General features: G+C 39.8%; 1 protein-coding gene across 1 annotated transcript in view; it reads right to left on the bottom strand.

Moving 5' to 3' along the window:
- The window catches only part of TBX15 (T-box transcription factor 15), a 92,427-nt gene that overhangs the window by 22,368 nt on the left and 53,863 nt on the right, over positions 1 to 16,196 (bottom strand). The window contains exons 3-6 of the mRNA XM_032680592.1: positions 8,273 to 8,374; positions 6,360 to 6,531; positions 5,829 to 5,996; positions 1,863 to 1,927 (exon numbers count right to left, since the gene is read on the bottom strand). Coding sequence (XP_032536483.1) covers positions 1,863 to 1,927; positions 5,829 to 5,996; positions 6,360 to 6,531; positions 8,273 to 8,374 — 507 coding nt within the window. The remainder of the gene's footprint in view (positions 1 to 1,862; positions 1,928 to 5,828; positions 5,997 to 6,359; positions 6,532 to 8,272; positions 8,375 to 16,196) is intronic.

Here is a 16,196-nt window from a genome sequence, read left to right as displayed (position 1 = left end):
CAAATTCACTGAGCTAGGACCTTATTAATGCCTTCCATGTTAATATATCCCACCATGTACCTGGAACTGCATCAATCCTCTTCCTAACCCAGCCCCCAGTGCAGCTGTATCTCTGCACACAGATCTTGTACCTGGGGCACATCCTACTTCCCACACACAGGAGAGGAGAGGAGAGCAGAGTAAAAATCACATATGCCTCGAGGAGAACTGATGCTCCCAGTGGGGATTAAATGAGAGCGGTAACATCTTTCTGCATAGCTTCTGTAAGATGAGAACAGAGGAGCTGAGCAAGGAAGTCTCTAGGTCGGTTAGGTGTCTGTGACCATAGAGTGTGTAGCATTACAATGTGTGGTGGAAAACACAGGGACTGAACACTGTCCTTAGCAAACTATAAGGACGTAGTGGTCCTGGGGAACACACACAACAGGAGCATGCAAGCAAAAACTGAATTACAGTGCCCACAGGAACAGCAAATGAGGGTTATGCACATGACGTTCACTCTGGCTTGCAGAATCTTGCTTTACAACCCTAGGCTTCTTGTAATGTACTCATATATGTCTAATTCTATAATAAAATTAAGGTTTAAAGCCTTTGTCACACTGATTGAAAGGATACCGACGTCATTTAGATCTGAAATACTCAGATAGGCTGCAAATTCTTCAGGATTCATGAATGGTAGAAAAAGTTGAAATTTTGTTTTGATTTTCTTTTTCTTTTTTGATAACTCTGTAATGTCTTTTACTATCACAATAGGGGTTTTTGATTAAAGTTCCTGTTTAACTATTACCTGTTAAAATACTTTTTTTTCCTAAATAACGCTCAAGGGGTTTTATTTAATCTTTTCATAAAAATCCTGGCAAAAATCAAGCGACACAGTCAAAGTGAAATAATCTGACAACACTGGAGAAAAACAGGAATTGTTTGAAATGAGAACATTTTTGCACTTTTATCCCGCAAACCTATCACAAAGTCATTTTTTCTTCCAATGTAAAGCAAGCATTTGCACTCTAAGTTTTGGCATTTCCTGTGAAAATTAAAATTAAAAAATGCCCTTCAGCCAGCTCTATGTGTAATAAAGAATAAGCTATTATTTTGCACAGTGTTAGACTGTGACCTGTTTGTCTGTTTTGCAGTCTGCAATCCCTCATTTTTCTGTGTTCTTCATTTTAATAACAAAAAAAAATTGGGAAACTACAGTATCTCTTCAAGTTCAATGATTTTACCTAATTCTTTAGATATCATGGTACCACATCAGCAATACATGAACAGTTTACTAACAACTTATCAGAATGCTAAAGAATGTTTTAAAACATGAAAATCACAGAAATGAGCATATATAAATTAATTATCCAGGACACAAAAAAAAGGAAAAAACCCACCAGCAAAACATATATACAAAAAAACAAAAGGGACACTAAGGTAGAAGCAAAGAGAGAACCAAACATACAGCAGCAAAAAAATACAATCACAGAAAAAAATGTTATCAAGCAGGAAAGTGATAAGCTGTCTTTACAGATCCGTTGTCTAAGAGTATCTAAACCCCTTTGTCAGGGTTTAGGACTGCAGAATCCAAACAGAGGTAGGAACAGCACTGGAGGAGACTTCTGAAAAGTAATGGGATCAGTCTAGCTGTCTAACCTGGGAAGTATTTCCCAAAGAAGCCACCATTACACATTAAATCTATTTAGGCAAAATAAAACAGTCCTTCTAATTCCTCTAAGAACTAGTCTACAGCAAATTTCTCCTGTAAAACGTAATTATGATCACAAGATGCCCTCCTCAACCTTAGACACCTGCCCTGTGCACTCATCAGGGAAAGGAGGGAAGAGATCAGTGAGGAAACACGAACAAGTTCCTGTTACCTGTTTCTCCCAGAATCTCTGAAACCTTTAGCAAAGGGGTTTCTGTCAATTTTTAATCTGGTGATCTAAAAGGAAGAAAAAGAGAATTAGTTGATGTCTTCAAATTTTTCTCTTTAAACAAATGAAAATTACGGATGATCATCACTCTCACCCAAGCCACCTGTACAGCAATTTTCCATACTTATTTCCCCAGACTTCTGTTAAAGTTGCCCTTCCATTATCCATGAATACACTATCTGCTTACAAGATAATGGCACCAGAGACAGAAACCACGGCAGTATTAGGAAACCTGGCACAGCACTGGGGCTGAGAAGTTGTTCCTGAAGGAGAAGCGCACCTTGGACCCAGATGCAAAGCCCCAGGAGCTTTAATTTGTCAATGTCCATGTGGTTTGGGAAGCAGGCATACTGCTCATGTTTGGCTGGTATCTGAGTTATCCCAGCCTCAACACTCTAGATATCCAGCAGCTGGATGCACTCGTGAACCTTCAAACAATGCCAAGGAGGAAAGGCCTAGCAAAGCACAGGCTGCAGCCCCCAAAGATGGCAGCTGGCCACCCGGTCACACACACAGGTTGCTGCTGTCCTGGTCAGCATCTAGGTGGCTCCTGAAGAGTTTTCCGGTCTGGAAATATTTTTTCTTTTTCTTTTTTTTTGCTCCTTTAAATAAAGGAAGGGGCAGCCAGACTAACTGCTTTGGGGGGGATCTTCCTTCATGCTTTATTTTTAAGCACGAATTCCATATTGGTAAATATGAAAAATAGCATGAGGATTTTGACCTTGCAGTCTGTGGTATTCTACTCACTGTTGGCTATTCCACAACCTGGTGTAGCACAAGAGCTTTCCTCTGCCCGCCTCACCTTGTCCTGGAGATTCTATCTCTGGAGTGAGAGTGAGATCTCCAGACCCTATCAAATTTGAGGTGTTTTTGCTGAAACTGCTCAGAAGGAACTAGTTTAATACAGTCTGATCTGAAGTGGATTTGCAGGTGTTTTGCTTCTGTCAGAACCAAGCCTTCACTCTGAATATGAACCTCAGATCTGGAATGCAGCTCCTATTTTTGCAGAAGCTTAATTTGTGAACTTAATTTCCGCTAGCCTGACTTTGCAGCTGTCCTGGGACTTGTGTGTACAGACACAGATATGTTCTGTAGAGGATGGAATTACAGCAGAGGGAATCCCTGTGGTGGATTTGCTAACATTTTACAATTGTTTCCAGAGACACTTCTCCCGGTAAGAAAAAGTTTTACAGCCACTGGAGGGCATGCTGGCAGATTCAGGGGATTTAAATTTGGGTTTAATGAAAAGGTTTCTCCAGCCCACTAGAATCTCCTTACTGGTATTATAAAAATGTGATTGTGTCCCCCAAATTTTTTTGGACAAAATCCCCAAATGCTTGGAATTCAGAGAGACAGAAGCTTTAGTGCTTATTTAGAGTGAGGCAGCTTATGGTACCAGTCCGTGACAGGGATCCCTCCCTTAGCACCTCCCTTACCTGTGTAATTATGTCTTATAGGTCTGGTCATGAAGGAAAAATGACAGGCTTATTTCCTCTCATTTCTTCTCCTTCTCTATCCTCTTTTCATGTCTGGTTACAGCTAAAGTTTTTGGAGTATATGCATTTGGCTGAGAGGGGTAGGAAATTTCCCATACTACAATTACAGAAAACCCACCATCATGTTCCAATATTTTTGATCCATTTAGATCCTTATTTAAGTCAGTTTGAGGGGACCAGACTGAGAAAAAAAGTTAGTAATAACGGGAAGAAAAAGAAGCAGTCGTGGGAGCATTGTCAGCATGTATGTTGCAAAAAACCCCCAACTCTGACATTTCACTAAATTGTTACAATTCACAATTGTTAGAAATTGTTTAAATATTACAATCTGCCTTAAGATAATTTAATATGTGTCTGTCCCTCAGTCCAAAAATACTGAATATAATGACATCCTCTGAGTTCATGAAGTCATTCTCCACAAGCACAGTTGTTGCCTTGGATAAAATACTAACTTCATAATTTTTTTTCACCAGCTTTTTTCCATTCATGACTCCTCTGCAATTCATGGCAGGAAACTGTATAATCTATTGCCCTAACAGGTTTGATAGTATATTATTTTTATTCCAAGTGGGTTTGTACCCTCATTCTAGTTTTACAACAGTAACTTGCACTCTCTAAGTGGACACACCATTAACGCAGCAAAAATCTTCAGTAACTGACATTCTGTTTCACATGGCTGGGGAAAAAGATTACCTTATGCAGCCCTTTTAATGCCATCACAACCCATACCCCAGTGAGGAGGAGAATGGCAGGAAAGGGAAATGGGATGTTCCTCTCACCTGAGAATAAAACAGGGAGTATGTGTAGGCAAACAAGAGAAGGCAAGCTCCCTGAACCCAAAGCATGACAGAGGTGCTGTGAAGGCTAATGACAATCTCTGAGGCAAGGGCAGCTGGCAGATGAGCAATACATAAGGAGACTACAAAAAGAATGGGTGGATATAAGGAGCTGTCAATATGTGCAACGAATGTGCCTGAAGAAGCAATGAAGCAGGACACCTCATCAAAGAATAGGACACAATATTTCACTGGCCACTGAAGGAGAAGGGAGAGCAAATGTGTACAATCAGAGCCCCACCCAACCCGTCCTCGAACACCACCAGGGATGGGGCATCCACAGCTTCTCTTGGGCAACCTGTCCCAGTGCCTCACCACCCTCACCAAAGTAAAGATTTTTTTTCCTAATATCTAATCTAAACCTACTATCTTTTAGTTTGAATCTATTCCCCCTTGTCCTGTCACTACACACCCTTATAAAAAATCTTTCTACATCCTTCTTGTGTGCTCCCCTCAGGTACTGGAAGGCCACAACTTGGTCACCCAAAGCCTTTTCTTCTGATCTTTATTTACAGTGGGAAGCATTTTTTTTTCCCCAGTCCCCAGCCTGCTGTCCACCCACTCAAGAGGTCGGAAGAGAGGTTGCCATTGAAGACTGATGCAAAAAAGTTAAGTACCTCAGCCTTCTCCTCCTTTGTTGTTACCAGTTTTCCAGCATTGTTTATTGGAGAGGTACACCTTCTTGAACCTTCCTTTGCTGGTTAACATACCTGTAGAAGCCCTTATTATTTTTTCCAGGTTCAGTTCTAGCTTTGTCTTGGCCTTCCTCACCCGATTCCTACACAACCATACTTAATCTCCTTAATCTTCCCAGGTTATCTGACCTTGTTTCTATTGCCTGTGCATTTGCTTCTTTCCCTTTAGTTTGAGGTCCCTACTCAGCTATGCCCGTCTCTTGACTTCCTTGCTTGATTTCTTGCTCCAGGGAATTGCTAACTCTTGGCTATATAGAAGACTTCCTTAAAGATCTGCCATCTCTGTTTTATCCCTTGTTCCTGAGGGCAGTCTCAAAGGGGATCCTATTGACTAACTTCTAGAAGAGCTGAAAGTTTTCTTTCCTAAAGCTCAGGGACCTAACTTGATTCCTTACCTTAGGACATTTATGCACGAGGATTTCAGTTCATATGCAATACAGGTGTTCAAAGACTTATTTTGTCAACAAACTGATGAGATTGCACTTCTTTAAAAGTTTTTCCTTCACTGCTATAAAAACCCCAACTATGTGTTTTCTTTCTGAGACTAGTTGTACTACCTTAAAATTATAGCAGGGACAAGTCACAGTAATTTGTACCATGAGACAGCAAGGAAATTTGAACACAACACATCTCTTTATGATTGATCTCACCTACTTACATTACAGAAAAAGACACAACCATCTTATCTCCAAGGTGGTTTTCTGACAAGATACTTGAAATCTACACTCTACCCCAGAGCAAGTATTTTCTTTTTTAGCCTGTAAAGCGTACACTCTTCTTTAACTTTGTTTGGTAGAGAAGAAAAGGTCTCAATCACAAAGAGCACACTGACATTTTTATGACCACACAACATAAAAGGAGCCTGAAGGCACATATCTTTACCTGTTGATTTTGGTAGGCTGTCACTGTGGTGAAAACTGTCTCAGGGAAGTTAAAAGTTTTCACTCCATCTCCTGAAGGAACTGGCTTTGTAGGAGAAAGATCACTGCTGAAATCCTTGCGGATGACATGAACACGAGGCTGGTATTTATGCATTGAATGTAAGATTATCTGAAGAGAAAACAAAAGGAAAAGGACTGTTTTTCTTTCCCAAATATTTTATACCACATCCAGATGTACAAGAAAGCAGGGATGGAGTAAGAGCTAATATGACGAAAACTACCCTTTTCTTACAAGCATGTATGAGACAAAGTTTGTGCTAAGTGCAGAGAGAAAGCTGCTTTATTGCTTTATAGGGTCAGGCAACAGTTCGAGGAAAAGCACTGAAATAGGGAAAAAGCTCCATAACTCTGGAGAGCAGCTACAGACGTGTGCTGAACAAGACAGAGGAGCATCAAAGCAGCGGCAGCACCCTTTCAAGACTGAGAGGGGCAAGGCTGGGACAGCAGGCACCACAATTAACTTCTAACTTACATGGCCTTGATCATCAAGCTCGTTGTTGGTCAGCTTGAGTTTGTCAAAACTGACCACCTGCCTCATCCAGGTGTCTCCAGAAGCCAGTGAGTCGGGGTGGATGTAAACCCTTGGGGGTACTGGAGAGTCAGCATTGCCAGCAACCATCCACTTGGAGCTGTGATACACATACCTGAAAAAGGAAGGGTAGACCTAAGGGAAGTTGTCACTCACTCACTGTAGGAATATGTCCAGAGCTCCTCCTCCCCTGCCACCCTACCGCATGCAATTCAAGCTCTCATTTGCAGTCAGGGGAGAATGTGCTTTATTGCAACCTCCTACCTTCTAAATGAAAGCCAGATTATCCCTGAGCCACTTGTTCAGACTTGATTCCTTATTAAAACCGCCTTGCAGTTATTTTCCCAGTAAAACTCTGCCACATGTGCCTTCTCAACTCCTTAACCCTCTCTGAGCCAGAGTAAGAGGCTGGAAAATATGGATAAACAAAGTCCTCTCTGAAAATATTAATAAATGCCCTGTAATTTCTGGAAATCGGCACTGGATCCCATACCAGACTTCGCAAAACACATGTGGCTTCACCTAGAAAGGGCAAAAGCCAATAGATACCACTAGAACAATTGCTAAAACAGAATTTCTGGTTTGAAATGTTGCAAAACAGGAAATTCTATATGGTATTACATACATTGGGACTAAAGGAAAAAAATTATTTTTGTTTTCCTGACCTTTTGTGATCTTTCGTGTTCCTGATCTAGCCATCCTATATATACCATAACTTTTTCTACCACAGCTTTGCCTAGACACTTTTTTTCTGTCCGGTAGCTAGTTCCATCTAAGACATTTCACAAAGAGTTCTGCTAACACCTCTAAGTTCTGCCCTGTGCTGCCCCTCATTGGGTCTCTACTCAGCTCTGCTAAGCTGTTTCAGTCTTTACCTACAAAGAGTGACTAATTTCCTGTATTTTCACAAGAAATGAAAAGAAGAAAAAAGGTCTGTTCCTTTCACTGCTGGTTTGCTCAATGGACAGAAACAAAGGGTAAGACAATATATTTATTTTCAATGTTAATATTGTCAGAACCACACTCAAAGAAAGAAAAAAACCCATCCAGCTGAGTATCAAACGCTGTCTTGATGCTTCCCCAGTAAAAACATTTTCCCGAGAAACACTCTGCACAATTTGAGAGCAAAAATGTAGTATTTAGCATTTGAAGCATAGGGTCAATTCCAAATCCCTGAAATCTGGTTCAGTCAAGACTGTTAGGGGAAAAGGGGTCTTTTAATAAGAATACATAAATCACCTCTGTCTGGATAGTTTTCTGAGATGTAGGGGCCCATGAGTTTTCCAGAGTACATTTAAGGGTCAGAAGCCCACTAATATCAGAGAGACTTCTTCCTGTCTTTCAACTCAGTGGTGGAGTGTTTCTCAAGGACTCCACACTGTAGGTCAGGGACCAATATTTACTGTGGCTGCTGTGCTGGACAGTGAATGCTTTTAAAATTTAAATCATCCAATTCAGTTCAGGCCAGACCTGAGGTTCCTATCTTAGTTCAGCTGCTGCTTGCCCATTCCTTTCTTGCTGAAGCAGTTTTAGAGACTGCAGACTCCTCATTGATAACTCCAGTTATCAGTTCCCTCAGAAAGTTGAAGCGAATCATGTTAATTAGGAAATGCACGACCGGGAACTCCTCAATTAAAAACGCTATTTGAAAAGAAAAAGGTTTAAATCCAAGGAGACTATATTAAACCTCTGGATTTGTGTCTCATGATTCTGGTCAAATCAACCACGTTTATATAAATCAACATGGTCTCCTCCAGCAGACCTTTGCAATGGTGTATAATGGCAGGTGTCCTTGCTAGGCTGTCATTAACAGTAAGTTATTATAAGGTTCCTACCTCTGCACTTAAAAAGCTTACCTGTATCTCTTATTGTCCACAGGGACAATGTCCATGGCAATATAATACTGCTGGTGGGGATCCAAGCCTGTAATTTTCACCCTCATGGCTGGAAACATTCTCCTAGGAAAATAAGAGTAGAAATAAGGGGGGAAAATGGTGAATAAGAATGCTGAAGTGGGTCCTTATACCTCTTTCTGACACCAGGAGCATGCTATTTTACACAGCCCAGTACTTGCTATGACTCCTCTGGACTTGGTGTGGGTAGAAAAGACTGTGCTGGCAGTGATTTGAGTCTTCAAATTTTTCCCACTTAGAAAAAGGAGTGGCAGGATAACAACCTGTAAGTAATAATAAATACTCACAGTCAAGCACTCTGTTTCCAGTTCATAGCAGACAATTCTACTATACTTTACACAGATTGTCCTCTCTAAGGTATTTTTAGGTAGTATTTTGTGCAATGTTGTGCAATGCCAGGTCTCTATTAAGCATTTTCTTCTGATAGGCAAATTATGAAACTATACACCAAGAAGAATCAATTCCCAGCTTTTCTCTTGTCTGAGCTCAAGTTTGGTTCTGCTGTACATTAGTCACTGCTCTGGAAGTGTTTGTAGCAAAGCAATAATTTCAGAAGATAACAGATCGGAACAATTTTAACCTTGAAGATGTCAGTGATAGTGTGGCTATGGCATAATTTCTCATTCTTAAAAACTTTATGGTGGCCAGTAGACCAATATCTGTTCTATACCTCCCTCAAACAGCATGTTAAGGGAATTGCTTGTGCCATATTATATTTGCAAGTAATGTGATATTTTCACGTCTTCATGAAATCTGAGGAGCAGAACTGCAGGAAGTGCAGACGAAATCAAGCAGCAGAGCAGAGCACTGAAAGAAATCCTGCGTTGTTTCACTGGTTGTTAACTCAAACCTGAGCTCTACTTGACTAGCTTCTTAGCCCTTATCTGAGAAAAACTTGAGTGGAGGTCCTATAGGATGATGTTACTCAATTGCATGACTTCTACCTAGAAAATGCAAAGGTTTGATAGGAGACACTCTGAAAGTATTGCATGCTCATACAAAATTACATTCTACTTCTCTGACAAGTAGGCATATCCTTATGGAACGAAGGTTTGGATGGAAGGAGGATATTAAAGGGGAATTTAAAATCATAATGCCAAAATAGTGGAAAAGTGTACAAGAAATGTTGTCCACTTTTTCCAGGAGCCATTCCTAGAAACCATCATGACACTTTCCTTTCTATTTAGTGAGAAGCAGTGAAACATCAGAGAAGAAGATTTAATTCTCCCATAATTTCTGTTTCTCAAGGTATTACTAGTGGACATAGCCTGGAGGAGGGAGAAAACAGGAAATTTTGTTTCAACATCTCCAAACATGTCTCTTAAACTTTTCACTGCAGGGATGTAACCATGACAAGATATTTTATTCTTTCCCATCCAAGCCACATAGAGCCACTAGCAGAAGAGAGTGAGAAGGAGGAGGTTGATGTTCAGCCTTTACCTTACCCACAGCTCTTTCGTTTCAGACCACACTCAGAAGATAAGTTCTGATCTATTAGCAACTGCAACTGCTTTGGAAAAGGGCGTTTCTCCTGGGGAGTGGGGAGAGCACCACAGCACAGCTGCTGCAGCACAACAAACCCAAGTTATGAGAGACATAAAACTGTCACAAAAATCATCTGCAGAAACCCTTCAAGGACAAAGCAGATTAGTGCAATTGATGGTGTGAGTTTACTAGTGAAATGACTTGGGTGGGGGGAGGAAGAATAATGGATTAGCCTTTGGTGGCTTGAGGGCATTACCTTGTTTCTACCACAATAGCTCATTAAATCTGCCAAGTCAAGTGGGTACAGGATGTGGCATTTTACAGTCCAGCTCTCCTTAATTAGAGAGAGGTGGCTTGGGAGCAGCTAAAGAGGCAGGTCATGTTTCAGAGGGTTGATGAGAAATGCGGGATTAAATCTGATTCTCTTTGGGTCCAAGACTACACACTGTATTGGGAAAATTGAACACTCTGTGCGTCCCAAGAAGCTCCCTCCAAATCTGCAGCCCCGTGTAAAGTTGCAGTATAGCCTGTGGGGTTGTTGCTGATGAAATACCTTGTAAAAGATTACCGCAGACCATTCAGCAGGCTTAGAGGCTAATCTCTAAAATGATCAGAGAGAGCTCGGCTGATCCCACTGCTTTCTCTAAGGTTTAAGTGAACTTTTAAAGTTTTGTAAATTATTACTGTTTTTCTTTTTCTGTGGGTGTAAAAGTAACTTAGGTTTCTTTGCAATAAGGATGTGGCCTGGAACTGTCACAGCAGGTCTCCGGCAGCACTGCTGCGTGGAAAGGGGAAAATGGAAAACGCAGAGGCAAACAGTGGTGACTTAGGGATGTACCATGTGTAATCCTGGTAAAGTCCTTGTTCTCTGCATTTCCTTTTGGTTGGCTCTTGGTCAGCTCTTGGTCCCCCAGAGGCACAAGCCTTATAGAAAACAAGGGGCTCAAAGGTTTGAAAGGAATTCAGGCCATTTGAATATGGCTTATGAATATGATATGAATAAACAGTCAAGAATCTTTCATCTAGACAGGTATCAGCTAGCTTCATAGCCAACAGCTACAGACATGAAGGCTGTCTGTTTTCATTGGGAACATCTGACGACATCTGATATATTTTAGGAAGAGGTTTTATATCAGCAACAGTTTGGGATGATCAAGTTATTTATATATTAACTTTACCACTCAGCAAGAAAACAAGTCTTCCTAAACTTAGACTGTGAACTTACACACAGTACCCTTTTAGGAGAAATATGATGTGATATGAAATAAGTTATTAAATTACTTTAGGACCACTTACAAGTGTTTTAAAAAGCATTTTAGTAATGACCATATGCCTCAATCTACTCAATTTCTGTTTTCTTTCACAATGAAAGTGAGGTTTATGAACATCAAATGTGAAGAAAACTAATGATATATAAACACCTCTAAATCTTGATCAGTATTATCCAGCACTGTAGTGTACTGATATTAAGAACCATGTTTGTGAACTTTTAGCAAAAGAAAGAAGTAGTTGGATTTTGGCAACTAGCATTATATCTTTGTTGTTGTTGTTTAAAATTTTCATTTAACACAAAAAGTAGAGTTTGATATTCCTCTGTGAAAATTGTTCAAAGAAGGTATATCAGGTGTATCCTCAAACTGGATTTTTTCCTCCAATAGAATAAAGCTTCAGTTTTTAACCCTTAAATTAGAAACTTAAATAAGATTAGATTTGCATAAGGGTGACATCTGTTAAATACAAACCCTAAAATGAAGGGCTGTGCTCTTCAGTTGTAGCAAAAGACAATTTGTCTATTGACAGTAACAGAGTAGTAATTTCCCGGATATAAAAAAATCCAATAGAGAAACTCTACAAAATAATCTGGTTTAAGTTTGCAAATTTAGTGTGTACAGTGTTTACAGTGTGTGTGAGTTTACAGGGCAGCCTGAAGTTATCATTGCTACTTCATATGTTATATTTTCTTGCATTTAAGACAGATGCCAAATGACATTTCTTTACAAAAAACCAAACATGTAATGTGTGAGGGAAAGAAAGGTAATGCAAGGCAAGGCAGGGCAAGGCAAGGTAACAGAGGAATGCCTTTCTGTTTCCCTCTGCAGCATGGGATCATGTAGAGGAGATATTTGTTTTGAGAGGAAAAGCTGAGGGCAGGGCTCGGGAGCAAAAGGATTTATTGTTTATGAGGGAGAGGAAGATTAGCAGATCTTCTCAGTTGCTCCCAAAGGGGATATTTTTCTGGAAGCTGGAGAAAGCTCATCTGACCCGCTGGGCCAGGACCTCTAAGCAGCAGTTTGGTAGCTGTAGCCTGCCAGCCTTTGCTCTGATAAGTCCTCTCCATGGGCCCCTTCAGCATCAATAGAGCTTCAATACAAAATCCCTGATACTGTCACTAACTGAAGAGCACTGGAAATGAAAAATAATCCTTGGTAATGTAAACAGCCCTAAGTACTTGTTACAAACAATTCAGACTCATGATTTAAGGGAGGCAAGGAAACTCCATGAAAAATACCATTTTGCATACAGGAGTCAGGAGAGGACAAGGTCACAAATTCACAAGTTCCACTCACTTCTGGCTTTTACCACTCTTCTTACGAAGCCTCAGCACTTTGATTTGAGCCATCCTGCAGTATGGATATGATAACTGTGATACGACACATGAGATAATTTCCCCTATTGTTGAGATGAGATCCTGGCTCTGTGACAGGTAAAACCTGAGTTCCCAGAGCAATGTGGGTGTGCTGGTATGCATGGTCACACTCATATAACCACCTCCATAAGCAGTAGGCAGCCATTCCCTCCCAGAGAAGGACTCCAAGCACTCTTTAGAGTGTATTCTTGCAGGAATAAGCACACGTTGTTTCCTGCTTTGGGTAGTACTTCTATACATCAGTTAACAGTTACCCCTGCAACTCAGATGGCCGTAGACTTTAGATAGGGATTGTAGAGATGAAGGGAGAGATTCAAATTCCTCTGTTGATGTTGCTAGGGTACAAGCATGATCACTGTTAGTAAAGGAGGGTAGATTAAAAGAGTTAAAGATGGTTTTAGGTCTAGTTGCTCAAATCAGTATGGCTCAGCGCTTAAGCTGAATTTATTTTATTTTATACAGGGTCTAAGATTGCCTCTCAAACCAAGGAGATAAAGGTGATTGCAGATTTGAACACACTGCAGCTGACAGCCATTTGCATCTTTTGCACAAGGAACAAAGGCATCTTGCTATAAGCATCCGATTAAAATTTGAATAACAAGTTTTGATGAAAGGGAAGAAAGGAAAAGTCATAAGAGGACTGGAATAAGTTATGAAAACAGACAAAAAAAGACATCTGTAAATATAGCATCAAGAAAAGAAAAAAACAAAGCAGAATTAAATATGAGTAAGAGTGGGAGTCTGAAAGACAAAAAGTGTAGTCAGCCTGACGTAGTCAGGATATAGCTCCAGAAATATGTTTGAAATGAGAACGTAGGTTAGAAACTAGCATTACATAGCAAAACAGAAAGACATTGTGTGGTCAAGCAGGAACCAAGCAGTGCCTTACAGGTCATAGAAAATTAAGAAGCAGCTGTAGTTCTAGGCAACTGAGTCTGTAATTATAATGGCTTCCAAAACAGGAAGGTCTTAGAGGATTCAAACAGGGTTTCCAAAGAGAAAGCAACAAGAGCAAAATCTTCTGTGGGGAAGGAAGCAGATGCAAATTACCCTGTGCATCTCTCACAATTTCAGTAAGTAGTAGGAAATCTTGAGGAAAGAACACGAGCTCTGCTATTTTTTCCAGAAATTATACATACTAATCTATGAGATGCATCATGTATCATGCATCCCACATGGAGAAACAGGACTACCTGAATCAGCTCTCACCCATCACTAACACATCTTCTCTGAAAGAAAAATGTTTAACCAGAGAAGTTAAACATCTCATTAGTAAATGTTATCATATCTGTAAGGTCCATCCTCAATAAACAGGCATATTACCTAAACAAACTGCCCAACTCTTCATTTTGCTTTGCAACAGTCGACCTACAAATATAGTCAACAGCAAAAAAACCCAAAACAAACAAACAACCCCCTCCAATATTATTATCATCATCACTTCTGGAGAAGAATATCATCAAGCAGAAAAAACCCATATATTTAGTAGCTACAGCTACATAGATTTTCTGTGGGTAGCCAGTGATGAGACAGTTGGCCATCAGAAGTCAAGTAAGCATCTCCTTTCAAGGAGAAAGAATATTATTTAGGATTATAAAGAATTTATGATTTGCACAGTAAGACATGTAAGTGATACATGGTCTTCCATAAGTGGAAAAATTATCCAAACTGGAGCTTGCAAAGGCACTTGAGAATATTATTAATGGTGTTATAAGAAAAAAATCTTGGAAAGAAAAGTATTCTTTACAGTTCATACAGGTTTTCCTCTGTCTATTTCCTTCTAAAAATTATCAAAATATCTATTGCTTTGGACTCCTTAAATAAAGTTAGTGTGTCTTTCTTCACATGTGCTGTTAAACACCTCTGACAGATGCATGAATAAGAAAGGAGGTATTTCATCAGAAGATGCAGACCAAGATTTTGACGAAAGAATAGAGACCTCTCTTCCAAAACATGAGCCAAAATCTAAGAAAATCAAAACAATTTTTTTTTTACTTGGGGCCAAGTTGAAACAAAGAGAAAAAGATTAGATGAGGGAAGTGAATTTGAATGTTTGACTTTGCAATGCTTCTTTACTAAATGGGGCTCATTTTTCCTGGCATGGTGCTTCTCTGGAATTGTAGTTCAGCTCCATCATGTACCCACATGGACGGAACTATGTACACCTCACAATAATTCTTAATCAGCTTCCTCTTATTCCTGTGGAATTAGGGATAGATATCTATTGTTTGATATGATGATATGTGATGCGGGAAGACGTATTTGTCTGAAAGGCAACATGAAATCGCAAATTCCAAGAACCATTGCTGACATTAAACATTTCAATTCATATATGTCAGAACAATAGTTTTAGATCAAAAGTGTCAAAATACATAGTTCCAATCAACAAATGAGAGTTTACAGCTCAAGGAAAGCTGATGAAAATTTCCAACTAAGAGTTGTTTAAAAAAAAAAAAAAAAGAGAGAAAAACCAAACCCAGAAGAGCATTTAATTCTGTGTATTTTCCTAAAAACTTTTAAGGAACTACAGAATCTTTTTTCCTTTATATGTACATCAGCCTGACCAAACTCTTCCAAAGTATTTAATTTCATTATGTCTCTCTCCAGAATGTTTTACCATTTTACCATGGTTTTTATTCCAGAACCCTTCCTTTTCCAGAATCCCTACCAGTGATGTCAAGGCTTCTGTGAAAAGTTGCATTGAACTATTTGCAAAATTCCAGTGGCATTGATGTTTCAACTTTTTTTATGACTTAAAAAAAAAAAAAGAAAAGCACACTATGATCAGGGTATGACTTTTTAAGATGTCAGAAAGGTCAGCTACTTCATTCAGAAAAGTGTGAGCTGATGAGATCATCTTCATACCACTAGGTTCTGGGCATTTTAGTTTGAACTAGTGTTGGTAGGCTTTGAGATATTTATGCTGCTCTTTAGTCTATCTACTCTGCGTATCATAAGAGAATTAAATATAGTTAATCCAACAGGTAATAATGTATTATTTTATGTTTCTGAAACAGCATGGTCCAGGCACCAGGATAATAAAGTCAGAAGCAAGGAAGTTGGTTCTTCCAGTGCCATATTTAATGATGCTGGACAGATCACCTAATCTGTTTAGGTCTCGATTTCACCCCCTATGAAAAGGGGATAATAATAAATTTTCTCTGTGTTTGCTTTGACATCTCGAGAGAAAAGGTGTTGCACAATAGCAAGTGATATAATTCCTGTTACTTTGCCTCTTCCACTTGAGAGAGAAAGGCAAAACCAGCAGCCCACCTTGTATTGATGCAAGATGATTCCTGTGCCACAGAGATTGTATATCTAACACTGGGAGCTAATCTGGCTCTGATAATCTTTTTTCAAATTATCTGGACTTCCTGGGGGTACAGAGCAATAGCACTAACTTCACAAGAACGGAAAACAACAAGTTTCTGGAAAATTCTGAAAGCACAGATACAAAACAACACTATAAACAATAGAACACCGTGGGTTTTCCCCAAAACTTGAGGGGAAATCTCTTCTGCATCCCTGAGGCAGGGTCGGGACAGCTCCCAGGGCAATCACGGGATCTGCTCGCCGTGGCGGGATCTCTCCGTGGTGCTGACATTCTCCTTCGCTCCGTCAATCGGAATTAAAACCTCATTAGGTGGAGGTGAGGAACAGACTGTTAACGCAAACGTGGCTAAAAATTCTAGTTTGGGGGATCTAGAAATGTACAACTAGCTTCAGGTTTTGTTT

This window comes from Chiroxiphia lanceolata, chromosome 2 (assembly GCF_009829145.1).
Source record: "Chiroxiphia lanceolata isolate bChiLan1 chromosome 2, bChiLan1.pri, whole genome shotgun sequence".
NCBI lineage: Eukaryota > Metazoa > Chordata > Aves > Passeriformes > Pipridae > Chiroxiphia > Chiroxiphia lanceolata.
The sequence above is the reverse complement of the archived record's forward strand: the minus strand, read 5'-3'. Positions and strand labels throughout refer to the sequence as shown.